Source organism: Rana temporaria, chromosome 12 (assembly GCF_905171775.1).
Source record: "Rana temporaria chromosome 12, aRanTem1.1, whole genome shotgun sequence".
In the NCBI taxonomy this organism is placed as follows: Eukaryota; Metazoa; Chordata; class Amphibia; order Anura; family Ranidae; genus Rana; species Rana temporaria.
This window is the reverse complement of record NC_053500.1, coordinates 16,847,452-16,870,187: the sequence shown is the minus strand read 5'-3', so window position 1 is coordinate 16,870,187 and position 22,736 is coordinate 16,847,452. Positions and strand designations below refer to the sequence as shown.

At 46.4% G+C, this 22,736-nt stretch overlaps 1 protein-coding gene across 1 annotated transcript; it reads left to right on the top strand.

Annotated features, from left to right (window-relative positions):
- Positions 1 to 1,130: 1,130 nt before the first annotated feature.
- Positions 1,131 to 15,038, top strand: LOC120919454 (DEP domain-containing mTOR-interacting protein-like). Its single transcript, XM_040331627.1, has 9 exons — positions 1,131 to 1,300; positions 3,356 to 3,534; positions 4,927 to 5,050; positions 6,341 to 6,519; positions 7,232 to 7,423; positions 9,505 to 9,615; positions 11,241 to 11,311; positions 12,049 to 12,153; positions 14,798 to 15,038. Exons 1-9 carry the CDS (start codon positions 1,215 to 1,217, stop codon positions 14,921 to 14,923), a joined length of 1,173 nt encoding a protein of 390 aa, XP_040187561.1. The 5' UTR covers positions 1,131 to 1,214; the 3' UTR covers positions 14,924 to 15,038.
- The last annotated feature ends 7,698 nt before the right edge of the window (positions 15,039 to 22,736 follow it).

Here is a 22,736-nt window from a genome sequence, read left to right as displayed (position 1 = left end):
TGCCCACACTAAACCACAGGGAAGCCCACCCTGGACCACCAGGACCACCAGGGATTGGAGGAAACGTGGATGGCCAGGTACATCCCCCATGGCCATCCACATGTAAAAAAATATGCACAATAGATGCCAATCAGTGCCCACAAATGGGCACTGACTGGCAACATGGGCACTGATTGGAAAAATTGTAAATAAACAAGTGCCACCTCTCAGTGTCCATCAGTGCCACCCCTCAGTTTCCACCAGTGCCACTTCTCAGTGCCCATCCATGCCCAGTGCCCACCTATTTGTGCCACCCATCAGTGCCACCCATATGTACCCATCAGTGCCACCCATATGTACCCATTAGTGCCACCCATATGTGCCCATCAGTGCCACATATGAGTGCCCATCAGTGCCGCCTATGAGTGCCCATCAGTGCCACATACCACGCCGCCTATCAGTGCCACCTATCAGTGCCACCTCATCGGTGCCCATCAGTGCCACTTCATCAGTGCCACCTCATCGGTGCCCGTAATTAAAAAAGAAAACGTACTTATTTACAAAAAAAATAACAGAAAAAGATAAAAACTTATTTTTTTTCTAATTTTCTGACTTTTTATTTTTGTTGTTGCGCAAAAAATAAAAATCGCAGAGGTGATCAAATACCACCAAAAGAAAGCTCTATTTGTGGGAACAAAATGATAAAAAAATAGTTTGAGTACAGCGTAGCATGACCGCGCAATTGTCATTCAAAGTGCGACAGCGCTGAAAGCTGAAAATTGGCCTGGGCAGGAAGGTGCGTAAGTGCCTGGTATGGAAGTGGTTAAATGTTGTGAACATGAAACAGAAAGCGCTGTTACTGGCAGGATCTCCAGGTGAGAAGCTTTCACAAATGGAAATGCCACTTATAGCCTCCATGGGAAGTCCATGTGATGGGGTGACAACACAGGAGCACAATTGCATGACAGGGACAGAGCGTTGTCACCCTATAACAGGAAGTGCCTGAACAAAGATCTCCATGGTGGGATCACCAGGGACTATTTTAGTGAAAATGACATGAAGGTGTTAAAGATGATCCTCTTGATTGGGATTCCTTTGGATCTCAGCCTCACCTGGTGCACACAGGTCTCTGGGAAGGCGAGTTAATTTGGGGAGGGGTGTAGATTGGATGATAAGTGAAAGGAGCACCTAGAAGAAGGTGGAGTGCTGGTGCCCCTGGGAGAAGTTGGGTCAGGATGGAATTGCTGTGCAGTAGTCTGGAGAAGAGGGCGGAGAAGGTCCAGAAAGAGATTGAGGTCAGCCTGGCTGGAGAGCAGCTCAGGTGAGGGCAGAACATGGGGCTGAAGATCCTCTGTCCTAAATATTGACTGATATTATGTATTAGACTTCTTATTCCACATGGATAGTGGTGACCCCCCTGACGTGGTCTCCTCCCTTATCAGATCCCAGCTACGTTATAGAGGGCTCTGTGGGTTTTAAAAGCAGAGCACACATCTAAAATCAAAACGTTATTCTTTGGCTGTCCTTCTGATCTGGCACATTGACTGCTCCGGTGTTGGTGGTCATTTGGTGTATCCAGCCTGGTCCTCCATATTCAGCGTTTATTGATTGGGGTTAAGCCTAATGTGTTTTGGTGTCCAGAAGCTCCTAGAAAGTTGTCCTTTTTATTAGTGGTGTTCTATGCATGTTCTTTTAAAACTGTCCATTTGGTGGAGGTTTTGTAATGCTTTCCATGTGGTGGTGGGGGGGCCGCAGAGCACATAATGCTGCCCATGCTTTGGGTAACTAGAGGTCCTATAATGTCCATGTGCTGGTGGGGCTTTGGGGGGCTAATGGGTCCAACACTGTCCATGTATTTGGGGCTCTGTGGAGGTTCTAACACATGGTCCATGTATTGGTGGAGATTTGGGGGCCAACTGGTCCTATAGGACTGTCACCACATGGACAGGAATATAGGACCAGTTGGCCCCCAAATCTCCACCAATACATGGACCATGTGTTAGAACCTCCACAGAGCCCCAAATACATGGACAGTGTTGGACCCATTAGCCCCCCAAAGCCCCACCAGCACATGGACATTATAGGACCTCTAGTTACCCAAAGCATGGGCAGCATTATGTGCTCTGCGGCCCCCCCCACCACCACATGGACAGGAATATATCGCTATCTAGGTGGTGGAGGTTTCATGTCACTGACTATGTGGTGGGGATTTTGGGCCAACCGGTCCTATGTTACTGTCCATGTGGTGAAGCTTTGGGGACCAACAGGTCCTCTATTACTGTCCATGTGATGGCGGTGCTTTGAGAAGGTCCTATATCACTGTCCAGGTGGTGGTTCCATATCACTGACCATGTGGTGGTAGGAATTTTGGTCCTACAGGTCCCATGTGTTACTGTCCATGTGGTGGATGTCCTATATTGCTGGTGGTTTGTGGAGGTCCTATATTACTGTCCAGGTGGTGGATGACTGACCATGTGGTGGTGGAGATTTGGGGGGGCTAATGGGTCTTGTACTACTGTCCCATGTGGTGGCTGTGTTTTGCGGAGGTCCTATATCACTTTCCAGGTGGTAGGACATGTTGGCCCAAAATCCCCACCACCTGGACAGTGATCTAGGACCTCCCCAAAACATCACCGACAGTAAAATAGGACATGTTGGCCCAAAATCCCCATTTTACTGTCGGTGATGTTTTGGGGAGGTCCTATATCATTGTCCAGGTGGTTTAGGTTCCATGAAGGTCCTATATTGTTCTCCGGGTGGTGGTTCCATATCACTGACCATGTGGTGGTAGGGATTTTGGTCCAACAGGTCCTATGTTACTGTCCATGTGGTGGAGATCCTATATTGCTGGTGGTTTGTGGAGGTCCTATATTTCTGTCAAGGTGGTGGAGGTTCCATATGACTGACCATGTGGTGGAGATTTGGGGGGCCAATAGGTCTTGTACTACTGTCCCATGTTGTGGCTGTGTTTTGGGGAGGTCCTATATCACTGTCCAGGTGGTGGTTCCATGAAGGTCCTATACCGCTCTCCAGGTGGTGGTTCCATATCACTGACCATGTTGTGGTTGGGGGTTTTGTGCCAACAGGTCCTATGTCCCTGTCCTATGTCGTGGCTGTGTTTTGGGGAGGTCCTATATCACTGTCCAGGTGGTTCCATGAAGGTCCTATATCGCTCTCCAGGTGGTGGTGGTTCCATATCACTGACCATGTGGTGGGGGTTTTGTGCCAACAGGTCCTATATCCCTGTCCCATATGTTTAGTGCTGACCTGTGGAGGTCCTCTACCCCTGTCCATGTGTTGTGTAGAGGTTCCATAATGCTGGCCGTGTATTGGTGGGGGATCTGGTCGGTATAACTAGCGCTCTTGTGTATTGTAGGCTGCGTCTGCACAATTCAAAGCAGATCCGAAACCGCATCAACAACATGTTCACCTACCCATGCTCCTTTACGGCAAAGGATGTTGTCACTTGGCTGATCGACTACAAGGAGGCTCCAGACAGGGAGACTGCCATCAATATAATGCAGAAGTTCATGGAACACAACATCATTCATCATGGTGAGTATTCTGCTTTAGTTTGTGACGGCAAAATCTGAGATGGATTGCAAGTTCTCGGATATTTAGAGCAGGACATGTTGTATCCTTGGCTAACCCCTCCATGCAATGTTCAGGAGTCAGTCCAGTCTTAGGAGAATCGGGTGCTTCTTTATGTAATAATGGCTCTTGCTGGTGAGGTGGACCAGGTCAGGCTAAAGGCTTTGGGCTAGATTAAGCATTGATTTACGCCGGCGTATATATAGATACGCCGCTTAAATTCAAAGCTGCGCCGGCGTATCTTCTTTCTGTATTCAGAACGCAAGATACGCCGACATTAGCCTAAGATGCGACTGGCGTAAGTCTTACACCGTCGTATCTTAGGGTGCATATTTACGCTGGCCGCTAGGTGGCGCTTCCGTCGTTTTCGGCGTAGAATATGCAAATGACCTAGATACGCCGATTCACAAATTTACGTACGCCCGGCACTTTGTTTTTACGTTAGGCTTTTTCGGCGTAAGGTTGCTCCTGCTATTATGAGGCGTACGCAATGTTAAGTATGGACGTCGTTGCCGCGTCAAATTTTGAATTTTTTGCGTAAGTTGTTTGCGAATAGGGCTGGACGTAATTTACGTTCACGTCGAAACCAATGACGTCCTTGCGGCGTACTTTGGAGCAATGCACACTGGGAAATTCCACGGACGGCGCATGCGCCGCTCAGGAAAAACGGCAATCGCGTCGGGTCACCAAGAATTAACATAAAACACGCCCCCTCATTTGAATTGTGCGGGATAACGCCGGCTCCATTTACGCTACGCCGCTGTAACTTAGAAGGCAAGTGCTTTGAAAATATTAGCAATTGCTGTGCCGGTGTTGCGCTTCAGCAGCGTGGGTGCGGCGCCGGGAGCTACATTAGTGCGTGAGGCGGCTGTGGGAGGACGGGTGGGGTTTTTTCATGCAGGGGGGTGACTTTTTGCCGCCCCCCCCATGGCGCTTGCCATGGCTGCCATACCCTAGATACGCCACTGCAGAAGTGTTAACATTTTTATAAGTGTTTATCTGCTTGTGGCACCGTCGGGGTGCTTGCCCTCCACACCACCCATAGAAGAAATGAGTAGAGTGGGTTTTGCTGGGACAGGAAAGTGCAGGCCTTTCCCTCTACTAGAAAGAGGTGTATGTCTGTTGGGAGAGATTTACCAAAAAGCTCATTGATTTGTAAATTTAACACATCCAAGGTTGCATAAGAACCTAACTAGCCAATAAGACGGGTGCTTATATGATGATACAACAAAGTTGCACGGTGTAAAGTTGGCATGAGCTTCCTGGCTGGTGATCGGCTCTAAATTTCCAATTGGCCGCCATTGTACTTTGCTCTGTCTTCTGGTTTGTCACGCTTTTACCTTTTCCTGACTGCAGTATGTGACCAGCACTCCACCTTTAAAGATACCAAATTGCTGTACCGCTTCCGAAACGATGACGGCACTTTATCGCCAACCACAGAGTCGAGGATTATGAGCCGAAGCAAGCGGATTTTTGAGATGTGAGTACCCAACCAAGAATTCTACTTTCATATACTGAATTTCTGGGGGGGGTTTTGGGTTCACTGGGGAGTTCAGCAGTGTCTGTGCCCCCCCCCCCCCTATAAATACATCAGCCCTCATTGCGGGTGCTCCTTGAGGTAGTGTTTCTCACCTATAGTTTGTGTTCCCATTATTTACATTAAAGGGTCACTAAAGGAAACATTTTTATTTTTTTGCTGAAATGACTGTATTGGGTATAGACATAAAAGTTAACCGATTCCTATTAAAAATGGAATTTAATCTATCATATAATGTGCCTCTAGTTTCACTTTCGGTTTTAAAGGTACATACATGAAGTTCCGGGTGAGAGGTGAGTCGGGAAGACTCACAGAACAAAAACAAACAAATCCAGGGCAGTGTTTTGTTTTTAAATGAATCTGATTGGTTCTGTTAAGTTTTAGACACACAGTAATGACAGCTTAGACCACCGTGAAAATCTCCCAGTAGTACTGTGGTTATAAGGAAACAGGCAACCAGGAAGTGTGGAGATCACAGCAGAATTACAGCTACTTCAAAGCAAAAACGAACAATGAGGACATGAAACCAGTACTGCAGTAAGGTAAAGGAAGCTATTTAGCTAAAAAAAAAAATTCCTTTAGTGACCCTTTAATTAAAAGGGTCTCTAGCTTTGTATCTGTTCCTTGCAGTACCTCTTCTCAGCCACAAGATGTCCTTTGTCTTTCAAGTTGAAAGATGCTCAACCTCCGAAGGGAAGCTTGGATCTAGAGTTGGGCTTTTTGGTATTGGAGGAAAGAAGGGTTAGAGACCCTGTTGGGGGTCATTGCTGTCTGTTCTGCTCACTGTGGAGATTCAACATCTGTATTCTACCAGGCATTGTCATTTAAAGTTTTGAGATCCAAAATGTTGTCACCAGGTGGATGGGGGTGATCATGGCGGAAGGGTGTCCCGCTGAGGGGATGTAATGGGGAACAAGAATGCTGGGGGAGATGGTGAGGAAGAAGGGTGGCAATGAGGAGGAAGAAGGGTGGGGATGTAATGGGGAACAAGAATGTTGGGGGTGGGGGTAATGGGGGAGGAAGCAGGGTGGTAATGGGGAGGAAGAAGGGTGGGCATGTAATGGGGAACAAGGGGGGGCAGTGGGAAGGATGGGGGGGACAGGGGACATGCCTGGTGGGAAGTGTCTCTGGAGGGTGCCTAGGGGGAGCAATGGGGGGGGGTGTACCACACTGGTAGGCCAGTGATTGCCCCAACCACCTTCTCTTGTCTTACTATTGCCCTGCTTTCCCCAGGATGATGACCCAGGAAGATTCCATTCTGAAGGTGCGGGAGGAGGGCTCGAAGAGGTACAGGAGGACGTTTCTTGGCTCCCAGATGTTGGACTGGCTGATGAAACATTCTTTGGTGAACGGGAGACTTGATGGAGAAACGCTGTGCCGTGGCATGTTGGAACAAGGGATCATTCAGCCTGGTGCGTTCCCAGAATGTAATTCTGCCGTCTGGCCTGAGCACACATGGTGCAATCTGATTGGATGTTCTCCCTTGGCTTTTTTTATCTTGCTATATTCTGTGCATAAATATCAACCTGTGTGCAGCAGCCCCTCTAATACTTGCCTGAGCCCCATCTCTGTCCAGCGACATCCAAGACATCCCTCCTGATTGGCTGAGATGCAGCAGCACTGCCATTTGCTCCCACTGCTGTCAATCAGAGTGGTGCCAGGCTGTGTCTGCGTTGTTTGGCTCAGGTGCCACCCATAGCAAGCTGTTCGCTGTGGGGGTACTCAATAGGAGGGAGGGGGCCAGGAGCACCCAAGTGGGACCCAAGCAAATGAGGATCTGGACTGCTCTCTGCAAAACCATTACACAGAGCAGGTAAGTATAACATGTTTGTTTTTTGTTAAATCAGAAGACTTTATTTCAATGAAGACTATAATGGAACTTACAAGAATTTTGACTGGGGGGCTATGGGCTCCCCCTGGTGGCTGGTGCCAAGGCATTAATCACATGGTTCCTGCTAAAATTGCAGGAGGTGACTTTCAAGCAACCAGTCATGCACAATTCCATTTCACTGGTATAGGGCAGACAATGAAAGCTGATGGGCTGTTGTAGGGGACCACATATTCAAATACAGGACCTTATTTAGAAAAAGTCTTGACTAGTGGCTTGTTTTTTTTTTTTGGCAGTGAGTGGTCACTATCACTTCTCGGACTCCAATCGGGTGTACCAGTTCTGTATTAATTTCCGCCGTCGCAGGAAGCTGATCGAGGTCCTGAACGAGACCAAGCCGTGGCTGGAGCCCATGCAGGAATCCCCGGACAGCCCCTTCTGTCTGCGCAAACTTGGGGCAGAACTCCCTCAAGGCAGCTTTGTGTGTGGTAAGAACCAGGGCCGCCATCGAGAATTATAGGGCCCCTTACACAGCTTCAGGAATGGGCCCCCTGGAGCAGAGAACCGGGAGGGGGGGGGGGGGTGCTGCCGCCTGAAATTGAAAAGGGGGGGGGGAATTGAGGTCCCGCAAATTGAGAGGGGGGGGGGCCCTTTACAAAACAATCGACCCTTTAATAAAAAAAATATATTAAAAAAATAAAGAATCGCACCCTACAAGCAATCGCTGCGTTCCCGTTGTACTTAATTTTTGTCAGCAGGTGGCAGCAAAGTACCAACTTTTATTTGCTTCTCCGCTGGTTTTAATGTGTTATTTATAGAGGGGTTATGAGTGTATTTTGTATCGCTGCACAGCATAACCTAATTGTATTCATGGGTTCTTCGTGCCTCCACTAGCTATTCTCAGTAGTTGAATGTTGCCAACCCTGTGTGATCATAGCTCGAGTCTTCAGTCAATGGAACTTTTTATGCTTTAAAAATGGCCTTGCAAAGAGACGCTGACACTTTAAAGCGGAGGTCCACCAAAAAAAAGCGACTGAACCACTTGTGGTGCGCAGTGTGGGAGGTGAGGAGGACGGTCTATGTAGATCACTTTACCCCGGATGCCTCCATACTTGGATGTGCCTGTTTTAATCCTCAACCATGTGAGTTGCTAAAGGTTGTACCTTCATTAAATGTAACCATATTGTTACTCGGTTGTGACATGACGCTACTTGTATATCAAGACATCGCTTGTTTATCAAGTCAAATTTATTAAGTTTTTGCTTGTCTTTCAAAACACTCTCAAACCAAGGTTTTACTGTACTTCACTTTGTTTCCTGGTGACCATTGTCATGATGATCCAGAGGGCGGACAGTGATGAGAGAAACCCTCATTGGGGGTTCTAGCCCTTCCCTAAACAAAACTAATGGTTGATCAATATATAGTCAAAACAACTCTGATCACCCCTTATAATATTGAGTAGGTTCCCCCTTTTTGCTGCCAAAACAGCCCTGGCTTGTCCAGGCATGGACTCTACGAGACCTCTGAAGGTACTCTGTATCTGGCACCAAGCTGGTTGTTGGTAGCGGATTCTTTAATGCTAGGTTCACACCTTGGCATTTTTGTGGGATGCCATGCCTGCGTTATTAGGGGGAGTTCATGTACCTTTTCTAAAACTCAGCCTCAGGGAAATTACTTGGGTTATTTTACCAGGCTAGGACACATTGAGCTGCCATTCTCCATGAATGGCAGTCCCATGCGTCTCCTAGGAGCAGCGTTTATCACTCAGTGTGGGAATCGCTGTAATTCCTGCAGCCACACATGGGTGTAAGTGCCATAAGTTGTGAGGTGGGGCCTCCATGAGTTGGTCTTGTCTGTCCAGTGCATTCCTCAGATGATCAATTGGATTGAGATTTGGAGGCCAAGTCAAACACCTCAAGCTTGCTGTGTTCAAACCATTCTTGCAGTGTGGCCGGGTGCATTATCCTGCTGAGGCCACTGCCATCGGGGAATATGGTTTCCATGAAGGGGTGTACTTGACACGTACTTAATGTTGTTGACTATGTACCGTCAACATGCATGGCAGGAGCCAAGGTTTCCCAGCAGAACATTGCCCAAAGCATCACACTCCATCCTTCCCATACTCCATCCTTCCCATACTCCATCCTGGTGCCATCTCTTCCCCAGGTAAGTGACACACCTGGCCATGAACATGATGTAAAAGAAAATGTGATTCCTCAGACCAAGCTACCTTCTTCCATTACTCTGTGGTTCAGTCCTGATGCTCACATCCCCCCCATTGTAGGTGCGTTTGCCCATGGACACAGGTCAGCATGGGCACGCTGACCAGTCTGTGGCTACACAACCCAACACACAACAAACCACGATACAATTTTTCTTTTTTGAACACAACTACAGGGATGTTCACTTGCTGCCTAATATCCCACTTACTTTCAGATGCCATTGAAACAAGATGATTGCTTTTCACTTTTATCTGCCAATGGTTAAAAAGTTATGGCTGATCGGTGTGTATGTAGCGGTATCGAGCTAATCCCCCCCCCCCCCCTTTTTTTTTTTTTTCTTGTCTCAGCGGGCGATCCACAGCCTGAGCCTCCGCCTCTGCCAAAAAGACCCAGCTGTATGGTGTCGGAGTTCTACAGTCTTTGTTCACCCCCCAAAGCTGCCACGTCACTCCCTTCAGGTGAGAACTGAAGTTTTATACAAATTTTTAAGCAAATATAAACCATCAGCCTCCAGTGAAACACTAAAAATATATATTTATAATTTCTCAGTAGGGAAGAGATTCTGTCTTTTTTAATTTGTTTCACTGGGGGGGGATTTGAGGTATAAACAGACCCCTGATGTCTCACTTTAAGGCCTCATTCACACTTGGCAGACTCCGTCACTACGGAGTCCGCCTGCTCCTGCCGGCTCAGCGGGAGATCAGTCCCTAAGTGTGAACGAGGCCTAAGACAGATTCCCCAGTCCCTTCTTTTGCAGCAGAGGGAATCTGTGCAGCACAGCGTGATTAGGGTGTGCCCTGGCACACACTGTGCGCACGCCTATCCATCCAAGTCTCAGGCGAGGTCTAAGAATTCCGTCAAACTTGGCATCAAAACATCATGGGTAATTCCATATATAGAGGAAACGGCTCAATCCAAGGAATGACACTACTTATATAAATGGTGCTCAAACAAAAAGGCAATAGTGCAATATTGGCAAATGAAAAGTACATTTTTTTATTTTTTTGTAAAAAAAACTGCTTACATTAAGGGTAAAACTGCAGTAAAAAGCAATGGGAGCATACCTCCCAACTTTTTAAGATGGGAATGAGGGATACCCATCAGCAAAAGTATGCAGGCATAGGACACACCCCATTGCCACGCCCCTTTAAATGAGAATTGTACAAAAAAACAAGATTGGTTAAACTCATAAGTGCTTTTTTTTTTTTTTTTTTTTTTTTTTTTTTACCACCATTATTCCTTTATTTTGGCTTTTGGAATTTACAAATGCAGCAATTTAGAAATCCGATGAAAGGTTTAGCACTGGGGAACACTTTTTGATAAATAGTGCATTTTATATACAACTATATAGGTCAGACCAAAATGAGGGACATTGCTCCAAATCAGGGACAGTTGGGAGCTATGATGGGAGTAGTGACAAACTTGCCTCCTCACTGTACTTCAGTAAAACGCCACCGGAACCGATGTTGCAAGGCTCCCATGACGCATTGCGTCACTGGTCACATGACTTCCTTGGGGATCTGAAGAAGACGTACTAGATTTTTAAAGTGGACAGGAGTTGGATCCGTAGAGATGTAGATTAAAAAAATGTGTGTGTGTGTGTGTATATATACATTTTTTTTATTTATATTGCCCTACATATACTGCTGATCCTGCTAGTGCTGAGGTTTCTCCCTTCAAGCTGCGAGGTGACAACTTTGCCAAATTTGCAGTGTTGTCAGCCCTCTGATCTGTGCCTTCAGTCCTCTTTAAACATCTGTGCTTGGATCACTGGGTCCACCCTAGAGGCCTTGTCCGCTTTCTATGTTTGAGTTGTCTATAGATGGCCCATTCATATTTATTCCAAATGCTCGACCCATGGAGGTTGATGGCCCTACAAATGTTAACAGCTCTTTAATAACTAATTGGCAGGGGACTGTTTTGCGTTTTTTAAGCAGCTGGGTTACACAAAGTGAGGGTATGGTGCTAGACAGGGGTTAAGGACTCAAAAGAATTAGAATTTTGTAAATTGGACAACCCTTGTGTTCAGTATGAGAATGTGATGCTTGTATGATATGCTTAAGTAAATGTTCTGTCTGTTTAGTGCTGAAGAAGCCGGTGACACTGGAGGAGCTGTTGGCACCAGACGCACCATATGTTAGGAAGACGCTGAGTGTAAGCAGCTGGGGGGGCAATTGTTTGTCAGGAATTTCTTTATGTAGACTTGTGACGTTACTGGTGGGTTCACACCATAATCTATATCGGGCTCAAAATTTCAAGTCCTGAGCTACTAGTCAGGCCTCAAGGCGTACTCGCCACCAGTTGTCCCGCCCCCTAGACACGCCCTCATAAATTATCTCATGAAATGACACTTATATGTTTTATGCAGAATTAAGTTATACAAATTTTACTTTTATCCGTGCCCCATATTGTGCTGGGTAAGGCAGAGGAGAGTCGCCGCTGCTGTCGCCAACACCTGGTTGTTCAAAGCTCGGAACATAACGGCTTTCAATTCAATAGCTGTGTTCCCCGCTGCGAGCCATCGTATACAGCCCCTCCCCCTTGTCCAGGAAACTTCGACAGATCACCCGTCCAATCCTGCGATGGGTGATCTGTCTTTTAAAGTGCCCGGACAAGGGGCTGTATGACAGCACGCGGCGGGCAACACAGCTATTGAATTGAAAGCTGTAATGTTCCCTGCGCTTTGAACAACCAGGCGGCGACTCTCCTCTCCTTGCTCGCCCTCCCAGGCAGCCCACACTCGCCAGCCCTCAAAATTTAGCGAGTAAAAATTTTGAGGGCTGATCTATATGAAGTATCCTGGATGGATAAATCTTAATCATTGTAAATATTAATCTGTGGTGTTTCTTCCCCCAACCCTATTTAATTTTTTTTTTTCCCCACCACCCTAGATCAATAGCGATGCTGTTGGCTGGGGTTTTATAGTTCGTGGAACGGGTCCATGTCATATCCAGGCAGTCGATCCTACAGGACCAGCTGCTGCTTCTGGAGCCAAGGTACTGTATGGAGTCTGTTCTCATGTTCATGGGTGTAATGGTGCCCTCTGTTCAGGTTGGTGTATGGTGGTGCCCTCTGAAGATCAGGACGGTTGATCTATGGTGGTGACCCTTGTTGATCGGGTTGGTGTATGGTGGTGCCCTCTGTATATCATGTTGATGGATGACCCTTGTTGATTAGTGTGGTGTAATCAGTTGATTGATGGTGGTATCTGATTGGGTTGGAGTATGGTGGTACCCTTAGTTGCTGTATGATGGCATCAGATTGGAGTATATTGCTCACCCCTGTTGTATGATTGGGTTAATGTATGCTGGTGACCCATGTCGTGTTGGTGTATAATGGTGGCCTCTGATTAGTTTGGTGTATGGTGTCTCTTAGTTTATGTATGCCCCCCCCCCCCCTTTTTTGAATAATGCTATGCTGGTGATTCGATGTGTGGTGGTGCCCTTTTGATTGGGTTGGTGTATAGTGGTGCTATCAGCTGTTGTATGCTAGGGGCCCATGGTTGTGTGATGGTGCTCTGTTGCTGATCAGGTTGATATATGCTGGTGACCCTTGTTTGGGTTGATGTATGCTAGGGCAGTGGTCGGCAACCCTGTCCTCAGGGCCCACTATCAGGCCAGGTTTGCAAGATATTTGAAATGCATGACAGGTGATATCATTTGCTGCTCAGTGATTGCCGTATTCTAGTCTGCATCTCCCCCAAGGCAATACACAAAACCTGGACTGTTAGTGGGCACTGAGGACAGGGTTGATGACCACTGTGCTAGGACCCTTGTGTGGTGGTGCCCTCTGTCTTGGTTGATTTAAGATGGTGCTCTTAAAGTATCTCGCAAAAGTCAGTACACCCCTCACATTTCTGTAACCATTTTATTCTAGCTTTTCATGTGACAACACTGAAGAAATGACACTTTGCTACAATGTTGTGTAGTGAGTGTACAGCTTGTAGAACAGTGTAAATTTGCTGTCCCCTCAAAATAACTCAACACACAGCCATTAATGTCTAAACTGAGTATACCCCTAGTGAAAATGTCCAAATTGGGCCCAAAGTGTCAATTTGTGTGGCCACCATGATTTTCCAGCACTGTCTTAACTCTCAAGCATGGAGGTCATCTGAGCTTCACAGGTTGTCACTGGAGTCCTCTTCCCCCTCCTCCATGATGACATCACAGAGCTGGTGGATGTTGGAGACCTTGCGCTCCTCTATCTTCTGTATGAGGATGTCCCACAGATGCTCAATAGGGTTTAGGTCTGGAGACATGCTTGGCCAGTCCATCACATTTAGCAAGGCAGTGGTCATCTTGGAGTTGTGTTTGGGGTCGTTATGTTGGAATACTGCTCTGCGGCCCAGTCTCTGAAAGGAGGGGATCATGTTCTGCCTCAGTATGTCACAGTACATGTCGGCATTCATGGTTCCCTCAATGATCTGTAGCCCCCCAGTGTCCGCAGCACTCATGCAGCCACAGACCATGACACTCCCACCACCATCCTTGACTGTAGACACAGTTGTCTTTGTCCTCCTCACCTGGTTGCTGCCACACACGCTTGTCACCATCTGAACCAAATAAGTTTATCATGGTCTCATCAGACCACAGGAGATGGTTCCAGTAATCCATATCCTTAGCCTGCTTGTCTACAGCAAACTTTTGCAGGCTTTCTTGTTCATCTTTAGAAGAGGCTTCCTTCTGGGACGACAGCCATGCAGACCAATTTGATGCAGTGTGCGGCGTATAGTCTGAGCACTGGCAGGCTGACACCCCCCCCCCCCTTTAAACCTCTGCAGCGATGCTGGCAGCACTCATACGTCTATTTCCCCAAAGATAACCTCTGTATATGTCGCTGTGCACTCAACTCCTTTGGTCAACCATGGCGAGGCCTGTTCTGAGTGGAACCTGTCCTGTTATACCGCTGTATGGTCTTGGCCACCGTGCTGCAGCTCAGTTTCAGGTTCTTGGCAATCTTATAGCCTAGGTCTGGGATATGCAATTAGCGGACCTCCAGCTGTTACAAAACTACAAGTCCCATCATGCCTCTGGGTGTCATACTTGTGGCTGTCAGTCTTGCTATGCCTCATGGGACTTGTAGTTCTGCAACAGCTGGAGGTCCGCTAATTGCATATCCCTGGCCCATGTCATCTTTTATGTAGAGCAACTTTTTTTTTTCAGATCCTCAGTTCTTTTCCATGAGGTGCCATGTTGAATTTGAGCAGTATGAGAGCACTCACACCTGAGAGTAATACTAACGAGTCACGTGACGCCGGGGAGGGAAAATGGCTAATTGGGCCCAATTTGGACAATTTCGCTTGGGGTGTACTCGCTTTTGTTGCCAGCGGTTTAGACATTAATGGCTGTGTGTTGAGTTATTTTGAGGGGACAGCAAATTTACACTGTTCTACAAGCTGCCCACTCACTACACAACATTGTAGCAAAGTGTCATTTCTTCAGTGTCGCATGAAAAAATCATTACAAAATGCGAGGGGGGGGGGGTGTACTCTCTTTTGTGAGATACTGTAATTGTTGTCTGGGGGGGGCCCTGTTGAATGATGTGCTCTGTTGATCAGGTCACATGATATATGCTGGTTGCCACTGTTGTGTGGTTGTGCCCTGTGATCTGGTTGGTGTATGATGGTGCTCTCTTGTTCAGGTACGCCAGTTTATCGTAACGGTTAATGAGATCGACTGTCTCGACCTGGACTACCGGACCATCTACAACCATATTATTTCCGGTCCAAAGAAGCTCATCCTTGAGGTTCTGGAGCCCATCGACTGACGTGAAAGCTTCTCCTGGATAATCTCTATCAATGTACCTTTCTTGAATGTTCTGTTTTTATCTAATCTGAAATTCACCAAATGGCAGAAATAAAGTTTTCCACCTTTCTATATAATGTGTGGTCTTGCGTTTTTTTTTGTTTTTTTTTTCCCCTATATGTTCATTATACAGTGCCTTTTGAAAAAGTATTCATACCCCTTAATGTTGCAACCAAAAAAGTATCCATTTTATGTGATGGACCAGGGCTCAATTCCTGTAGGAACGGCGTCCCTGGACTTTTTTTTTTTTTCACAGCCGGAACGCAGTTCCCTTTGCAGGACTAGAGCAGCTGAGCCAATCCTTCACTAAGCGGCGATGCCCAGCTCGAGTCACTGTCAGGCGAACCTTGGTAATCCTTTGTTACTGGCCGCTTCCTGTATATGGATTCATCGGGTAGTGTGCGGGTATTCTGTCACTTCCTCGATGCCGCAATGTCTCCTGGGAGCCTTTGTCATTGTTCCCAGGAGACATTGCGAAGGTCTGCCGCGAGTTTCAAAATCCTGCGATAACTCGCGGCAGACCTCCGCAATGTCTCCTGGGAACAATGACAAAAGCTCCCAGGAGACATTGCGGCATCGAGGAAGTGACGGAATACCCGCACACTACCCGATGAATCCATATACAGGAAGCGGCCAGTAACATAAAGAATTACTAAGGTACAGCAGTGGATCAGAAAAAAAAATGCGGTTTAGTAATTATGCATATGAGCTTTTTTTTTTTTTTTTTTTTTTGGTGGGGGAGTGGATCTTGGGTGGGAGTTCCCACTCCCCCCCCCCCAGGACTTGACCCCTGTGATGGACCAACACAAAGTGGCACATAATTGTGAAGTGAAAGGAAGATGGGGCTTTTTTTTTTTATTGAAATTTATACAGTGATCAGAGCTAAAAATGGCCACGGATTACTGTATAAATGTCACTGGCAGGGAAGGGGTTACTACTAGGGGGCAGTTAAGGGGTTAATTGTGTTCCCTGGGTGTGTTCTAACTGGGGGAATGTGGCTGTTTAGAGGAGGAGACAGTTTCTACTTGGTAGGAGCACACGATCTGTCTGCTCTCCCGACAGAACCAGAATTTGTGTTTTACACACATCCTAGATCTCGCAGGTGCCCGACACGTGCACATCGGCTCCGGGGACATGCTGCATTTGCACACCTGCTACAGCATCTTAAAGAGCCGACGTACGGCTATGACTGCTCTCCCAGGGGAGCCATCCTGCAGCAGCTGGTCAGGGAGTGGTTATGAAAAGCATCCCTAAAATAGGATACGGCCGCCGCCATGTTTCACGGTGGGGATGGTATGTTCAGAGTGATGGGACGGTGTTTTCTGCCACATATACCGTTTTTAGGCCAAAAAAAGGTGAATTTTGGTCTCATCTGACCAGAGCACCTTCCATGTTTGTGTCCCCACATGGCTTCTTGCAAATAACTTTTTATGGTTTTCTTCTTGCCACTCTTCCATTTTTGTGGAGAACACGACTAATAGTTGTCCTGTGGACAGATTCTCCCCCCTGAGCTGTGGATCTCTGCAGCTCCTCCAGAGTTACCATTGGCCTGTTGGCTGCTTCTCTGATGAATGCTCTCCTTGCCCAGGCGGTCAGTTTAGGTGGACAGCCATGTCTTGGTAGGTTTGCAGTTGTGCCGTACTCTTTTCCATTTTCGGGTGTTTGGATTGAACAGAGCTCTGAGATGTTTAAAGCAGGGTTAGGTTATAAATAATCCCAAGCTTTGAACTGCTCCAGCTTTATCTCTGCTTGGTCTGTTGTGTTCCTTGGCCTTCATGATGCTGTTTCTTCACAAAGGTTCTCTAACAAACCTCTGAGGGCTTCACAGAACGGCTTTATTTATACTGAGATTAACTTGCACACAGGTGGACTCTCTTTACTAATTGGGTGACTTCTGAAGGCAATTGGTTCCACTATATTTTAGTTGGTGGTATCAGAATAAGGCTTGGTTTACACTAGGGCGATGTGGGAAACCTGCAGATTCCAGCATTGCACGGCAGTTCACACAGTTGCATATCTCCCAACTGTCCCTGATTTGGAGCAATGTCCTTCTGTCCCCTCATTTTTGTCTGATCTATATAGTTGCACTACTTTTGGGGTCCCTTACACAGCTTTAGATGGGGGGGGGGCCCCCTTGGAGCTGAGAACCGGGGGTGGCGGGGTTATGAGAACATGTTGTGACGGTATCGGTATGATATCCCCGTCAAGCAATCCCTCCTCTCATACAAGAACATCACAGGATTCCCCACACATGAGTCAAGACTGGATGCTGGAACCAAGACACTTTATTGACACAAAAACTCAGCTTATATGTGGTTACAGCCTGTTAGGAACGCCCCCCTCACACAGTGGGGTTTCCCATACAGATTATAGGAGACAAGTCGGAGCCGACCATGCAGACACGTTTCTTTAGATAAAGACATCAGGGGAGTTAATTAATACACTGAAGCAATCAGAATAATTAACATACTACTTCTCTAATCATTTAGCCTGATGATACAATACTCATCTTTTAAGGGTAAACACAGATCTTCCTCACACAACACAATAGATCAATTAACCTTTAGAATAGTGAGGGGACATTAGCACGTCAATAACCGGTCAGAGGAATGAATCGCACATGAAATTCCTTTCTACCTCTAACACACAGGGCAAGCAGGGAGCAGTAAACTGAGACATATAGGCAAATGTATCACAATGGCCCCCCTTTTGCTCCCTGCTCCGGCAAATCCGGTTGGACCTTCCCTGGTCCAGTAGGGTTGACGGGTTCAGAGCTTTTAGTCCGAGGTTAACTCCGTTTGGCATGACTGACCTCCCTTGGCAACTGCTTCAGACTCAGGTATGTCACCGGGTCGTCAGATCACACGCCGGTCAGTCCCCAAGTCTTTGTGCGATCTGCAAAGTCACCAGAAGTCAGTGTGAAGATGGCGAATGGGTCTGTGCGCCGCCGTCTAGGTGTCCCGCTATGGGAGGGGGCAGGTTATGGCTCTGAAGTGACAATCACAGGAGATTCGTAAAAAGAAAAAGTTATATTTGTTGAAATGCTGTAGCACTGGTGCTCAGAGTCCGGGGGGGGGGGAGGGGACTCAGAGCCCCATAAGGTCAGCCACCCCCTGCTCCCTCCGCAGCCGCCGGTTCTCCTCTTTGAGCTTCTCCAGCTCCATCTCCAGTTCATGGAGCCTGGGGGGGACAGCCCGCTGTGACCTCAGGTGGTTGTTCTCCTCCTCCATGCGGCTTATGCACTCCTCCAGCTCTATGTACTCACGGATCAGATCCTGCTTGCTCATGTCCTGCAGGCTCTCCACGTGGTCCTTCATCATCAGGAACTGGGTGGTGGTGTAAGGGGCCACCGGTGGGCCCTTGGCGAACATCTCGGCCCGCATCTGGGGCGCCCGCTGCGATTCCATCTCCTCCAGTCGCTTCTTCTCCTCCCAGGTCCGCTGGTTATATGACTTCCAGGACCTCTTCTTCTTGGAGGGTAGCTGGCGGTGCCTCTTTCTGCCCAGCTCCCTCCAAGGCCCCTCCGGCTCATGGCGGTCGCCCATGACCAGCTGACAATGGTGTTCCCTGTTGTCCGTAATAACAGATTGTACCATGAGGGCTTCGTAAGGGGTGCCCAATGGTTCTTCCTGACCCAGCTCCTGGGGATCCCAAGCCGAGTCTACACAATGGGCTGCTGCTGGTGGGCGGTACCCAGGTTGAGACCAATTTGACCTGGTGTTGTCATTCATGGGGCAATTCTGCTTGAAGTGACCCAACTGTTTGCACCGGAAGCAGCGTTGTTCGTTGTCCTCCTGGCGTGGGTAGCGAGGGCTAGATGTCATCGGTCTGTTAGGCGGTTGGTATCTAGCGGCTGGTGGGTGTGAGGGCGCCGTTGGTTGTGGAGGTTGTACCCGTGGTGTGACCTGGTTTGTCTTGCGAGTATCCGCATATTCATCCGCCAACTTCGCGGCCTCTGGTAGAGTCATGGGCCTGCGATCTCTCACCCAATCTTTGATATCCGTCTGGATGTGATTGTAAAATTGCTCCAGGAGCATTAGTTGCAAAATGTCCTCTGCGGTGGTGGCCTGGCTGCTGTTAACCCAGTTAGAGGCCGACAGGGACAGCTGGCATGCCCATTCTGCGTAAGAGTCTTTCGTGGTTTTGCGTGAGTCCCTGAACTTCTGTCGGTGGGACTCTGGGGTTACTGCATAACGAGCCAGGAGCACTTCTTTAACCCGGGCGTAGCTATGGATATCCTGATCTGGCACGGTCCGGAAAGCATCAGAAGCTTTGCCTGACAATATTGCAACCCACTCTCTTCTAGCTATTCGGTGCAGGTTACATTGTCGCTCAAAATCCGCCAGGTAGTTATCAATCTCACAGTCCTTTGCATCAAAAGCTTTAAAAGCGCTAAACGGGATCTTCCTTGCGTCTGCTGTGCTGTACTCACTGTTTGGAGAATGTGCGGCTGCTTGTTGGACTGCTGCCAGTTTTAACTGTAGCTCTGCGTCCCTTATTTGTTTATCCTTCTGTAGTTCTGCGTCCCTTATTTCTTTAGCCTCCTGTAGTTCTGCGTCCCTTATTTGTTTGGCCTCCTCCGCTAACAGGTCCATCACTTTCAGCACCACATCCGGCGTTGGGTTCGGGCCGAACCACGCTAGCTTCTCTCTCATTAGCTTGTTGGCTGGTGATTCCTCTTCCTGAATCACTGGTGTCTCCATCTCTTGTACTGCTGGCGTTGCTGCAATCACGTTCTCCTGGTCTAGCTCCATTAATTCTGCTATGATGACCCGCTTGGTTTTGTTGTTAGCAATCCTTCCACGAACTTCCAGTAGTTCTTCCAGTGTCTGCTTGGAATCCGGGTGTAAAGGAGAGTAGAAGGGAAGATCCCGCTGCTGCCAACCAATTTGTGACGGTATCGGTATGATATCCCCGTCAAGCAATCCCTCCTCTCCATACAAGAACATCACAGGATTCCCCACACATGAGTCAAGACTGGATGCTGGAACCAAGACACTTTATTGACACAAAAACTCAGCTTATATGTGGTTACAGCCTGTTAGGAACGCCCCCCTCACACAGTGGGGTTTCCCATACAGATTATAGGAGACAAGTCGGAGCCGACCATGCAGACACGTTTCTTTAGATAAAGACATCAGGGGAGTTAATTAATACACTGAAGCAATCAGAATAATTAACATACTACTTCTCTAATCATTTAGCCTGATGATACAATACTCATCTTTTAAGGGTAAACACAGATCTTCCTCACACAACACAATAGATCAATTAACCTTTAGAATAGTGAGGGGACATTAGCACGTCAATAACCGGTCAGAGGAATGAATCACACATGAAATTCCTTTCTACCTCTAACACACAGGGCAAGCAGGGAGCAGTAAACTGAGACATATAGGCAAATGTATCACACATGTAATCTTTTCTCTCCTGGTGCAAGATAAGTGGGGGGGGCACAGCCTGGGCACCATTGGGCCCCTTACAGGTGTAATGCAAAAAGAGGGGTGCTGGGCCTGTAAGGGGCCCTGGGGACCATCAGGCCCCCTTACAGGTGTAATGCCTGTACCCCCTGATGGCAGCCCCTAACATCAAGGGGTATGAATACTTTTTCAAGGAACTGTAGATCAGCCATTCTTCACTAGGGTTTCTGCACCAATTGGTGGCTACACTTTAGCCAGGTCTAGGGCCATTTGGTAGAGCCAGCAGCATGAGACCAATGGGACCCCTCCCTCAAACATGGTTCTTATTGCCTGTATTTGTGCCTTCTGCTGCAGAATAAATTTGGGGCCAATTTCAGGCCTCCCTGATGGATAAAGCTCTCTGTATTGCTCAGCATTGAGGACTGTATGCAGTGGTCAAGCTAAGGAAATGCAGCAGATGAGACGCCTCATGCTCCCTTGAATATCTGAAGATGTCCAGCAGAGCCATTGGCGCAGAAAAACCAGTGGGACCCAGGTACACCATTCTACTGTCCAATGACTTCTGGCCAGACGTGGCCTTCATGGAAGAATTGTGGCCAATGCCTCCTGATGTGGAAACTATGCATGAAAACAGGAACTGGTGTGCAGAAATATGGCGACAGGTGCTCTGCACTGATGAGTCAAAATTTGAAATATTTGGTTGTAGCAGGAGGCAGTTTGTTGGTGGAGAGCAGTAAAATGAGTGGCTGCGGCCAACTGTGAAGCATGGTGGCGGCTCATTGCAAGATCAAGGCTGCATTTCTGAAAACAGTCAGATTTTGTCAGGATCAATGGGGTTCTCCACACCTGAGATACAGGCAGATACTTCTCCATCATGCCACACCATCAGGCAGGCGTGTGATTGGGTGGTTGTCCTGCTGCAGAAAAAATTGGGAGGCCAAACGGACAGCCAATGTAATTTTAAGAACGGTCTTTAGTGAGAAGCGCAAGGAGTCCTGGAGGTGATGGTTCTCCCAGGAAATCGTGGAATCTGTCTGGGATGACATGAAGAGACGGAGGGAGTTGAGGCAGCCTACATCTTCAGAAGATCTGTGCTCATTTCTCCAAGATGTTTGGAACGACCTACCTGCCGGGTTCCTTTAACAACTGTGTGCAAGTCTACCTAGAAGAACTGATGCCGGTTTGAAGGCAAAGGGCGGTCACACCAAATTTTGATCTGGATCTCTTTTGTTTTTTTTTTACTTTTGTTCATTGATAAAAGGAAACTAACACTGCGTGTTTTATTTTACTTTTTTTTTCTGAAAGCATTCTTCATTTTACAGTATTTTCACACCTGCCTCAAACAGTACTGTATGTGTAGAATATATATTGTGTAAAATATAATATAGTTGAGTCACTTACTTATTTTTACATATATATGTGTGTGTGTGTGTATATATATATATATACATTTTTTTTTTTTGTGGGGTGTGTTTTTTTTTTTTTTTTTTTATTTATATAAAAAAAAATATATATATTTTTTTTTGTGTGGGTTTTTTAATAAAAAAAATATATATATACTATTTTAATAAAAATAAATATTTTATATATATTCTCTATTTTAATAATATATATTCTCTATTTTAATAATAATAAAAAAAAAAAATATATATATATATATATATATATATATATATACTCTATTTTAATAAAACATATATATATTCTCTATTTTAATAAAATATATATTCGCTATTTTAATAAAAAAAAAAATATATATATATATATATTTTTTTACTATTTTACTAAAAAAAAATATTTTATATATATACTCTATTTTAATTAAAAAAAAATATATATATATATATATACACACTATTTTAATAAAAAATATATATTCTCTATTTTAATAATAAAAAATATATATATCTATTTTAATAAAAAATATAAATATATATATATATATATACTCTATTTTAATAATAAAAAAATGATATATACTTTTATTACGCTCTTATTGATGCAAATATTTCACACATGTTCACTTTAGTTTGTCCCCCCCATATGAAAATAAAGCATAGATCTCATCCACCGGCTTCCCAGGGTGCATCGTCCTCCTTGGTGCAGAGCTATCGGTAAATATATAATTGAACGGTCATAAAGGTTTTGCAGGAACGGCTGTTCGCAAACATTTCAGAAATTATCTTTTGATTGGCCGCAACGGCGTCTGCAAACGCTTCTCGCTTTGTGTGATACTTCTCCACCCACACATCCTCCCCCGGAACATCGGGAAAGGTCTGAGAGAGGCAAGAGAAGGGTTGAATCACTTCAAACTTCGCAAAAACTTTTTAATTTTATTAGTTTTCTTTATCTGTA

What these genes read in the sequence shown, in the direction of transcription:
- LOC120919454 (XM_040331627.1), top strand. Translation starts at nt 1,215, where the DNA reads ATGGAATTGCTGTGCAGTAGTCTGGAGAAGAGGGCGGAGAAGGTCCAG. An exon ending in ACACAACATCATTCATCATG is followed by an intron (nt 3,535 to 4,926) that starts GTGAGTATTCTG and finishes TCCTGACTGCAG; the next exon opens with TATGTGACCAGCACTCCACC. An exon ending in AGCAAGCGGATTTTTGAGAT is followed by an intron (nt 5,051 to 6,340) that starts GTGAGTACCCAA and finishes TGCTTTCCCCAG; the next exon opens with GATGATGACCCAGGAAGATT.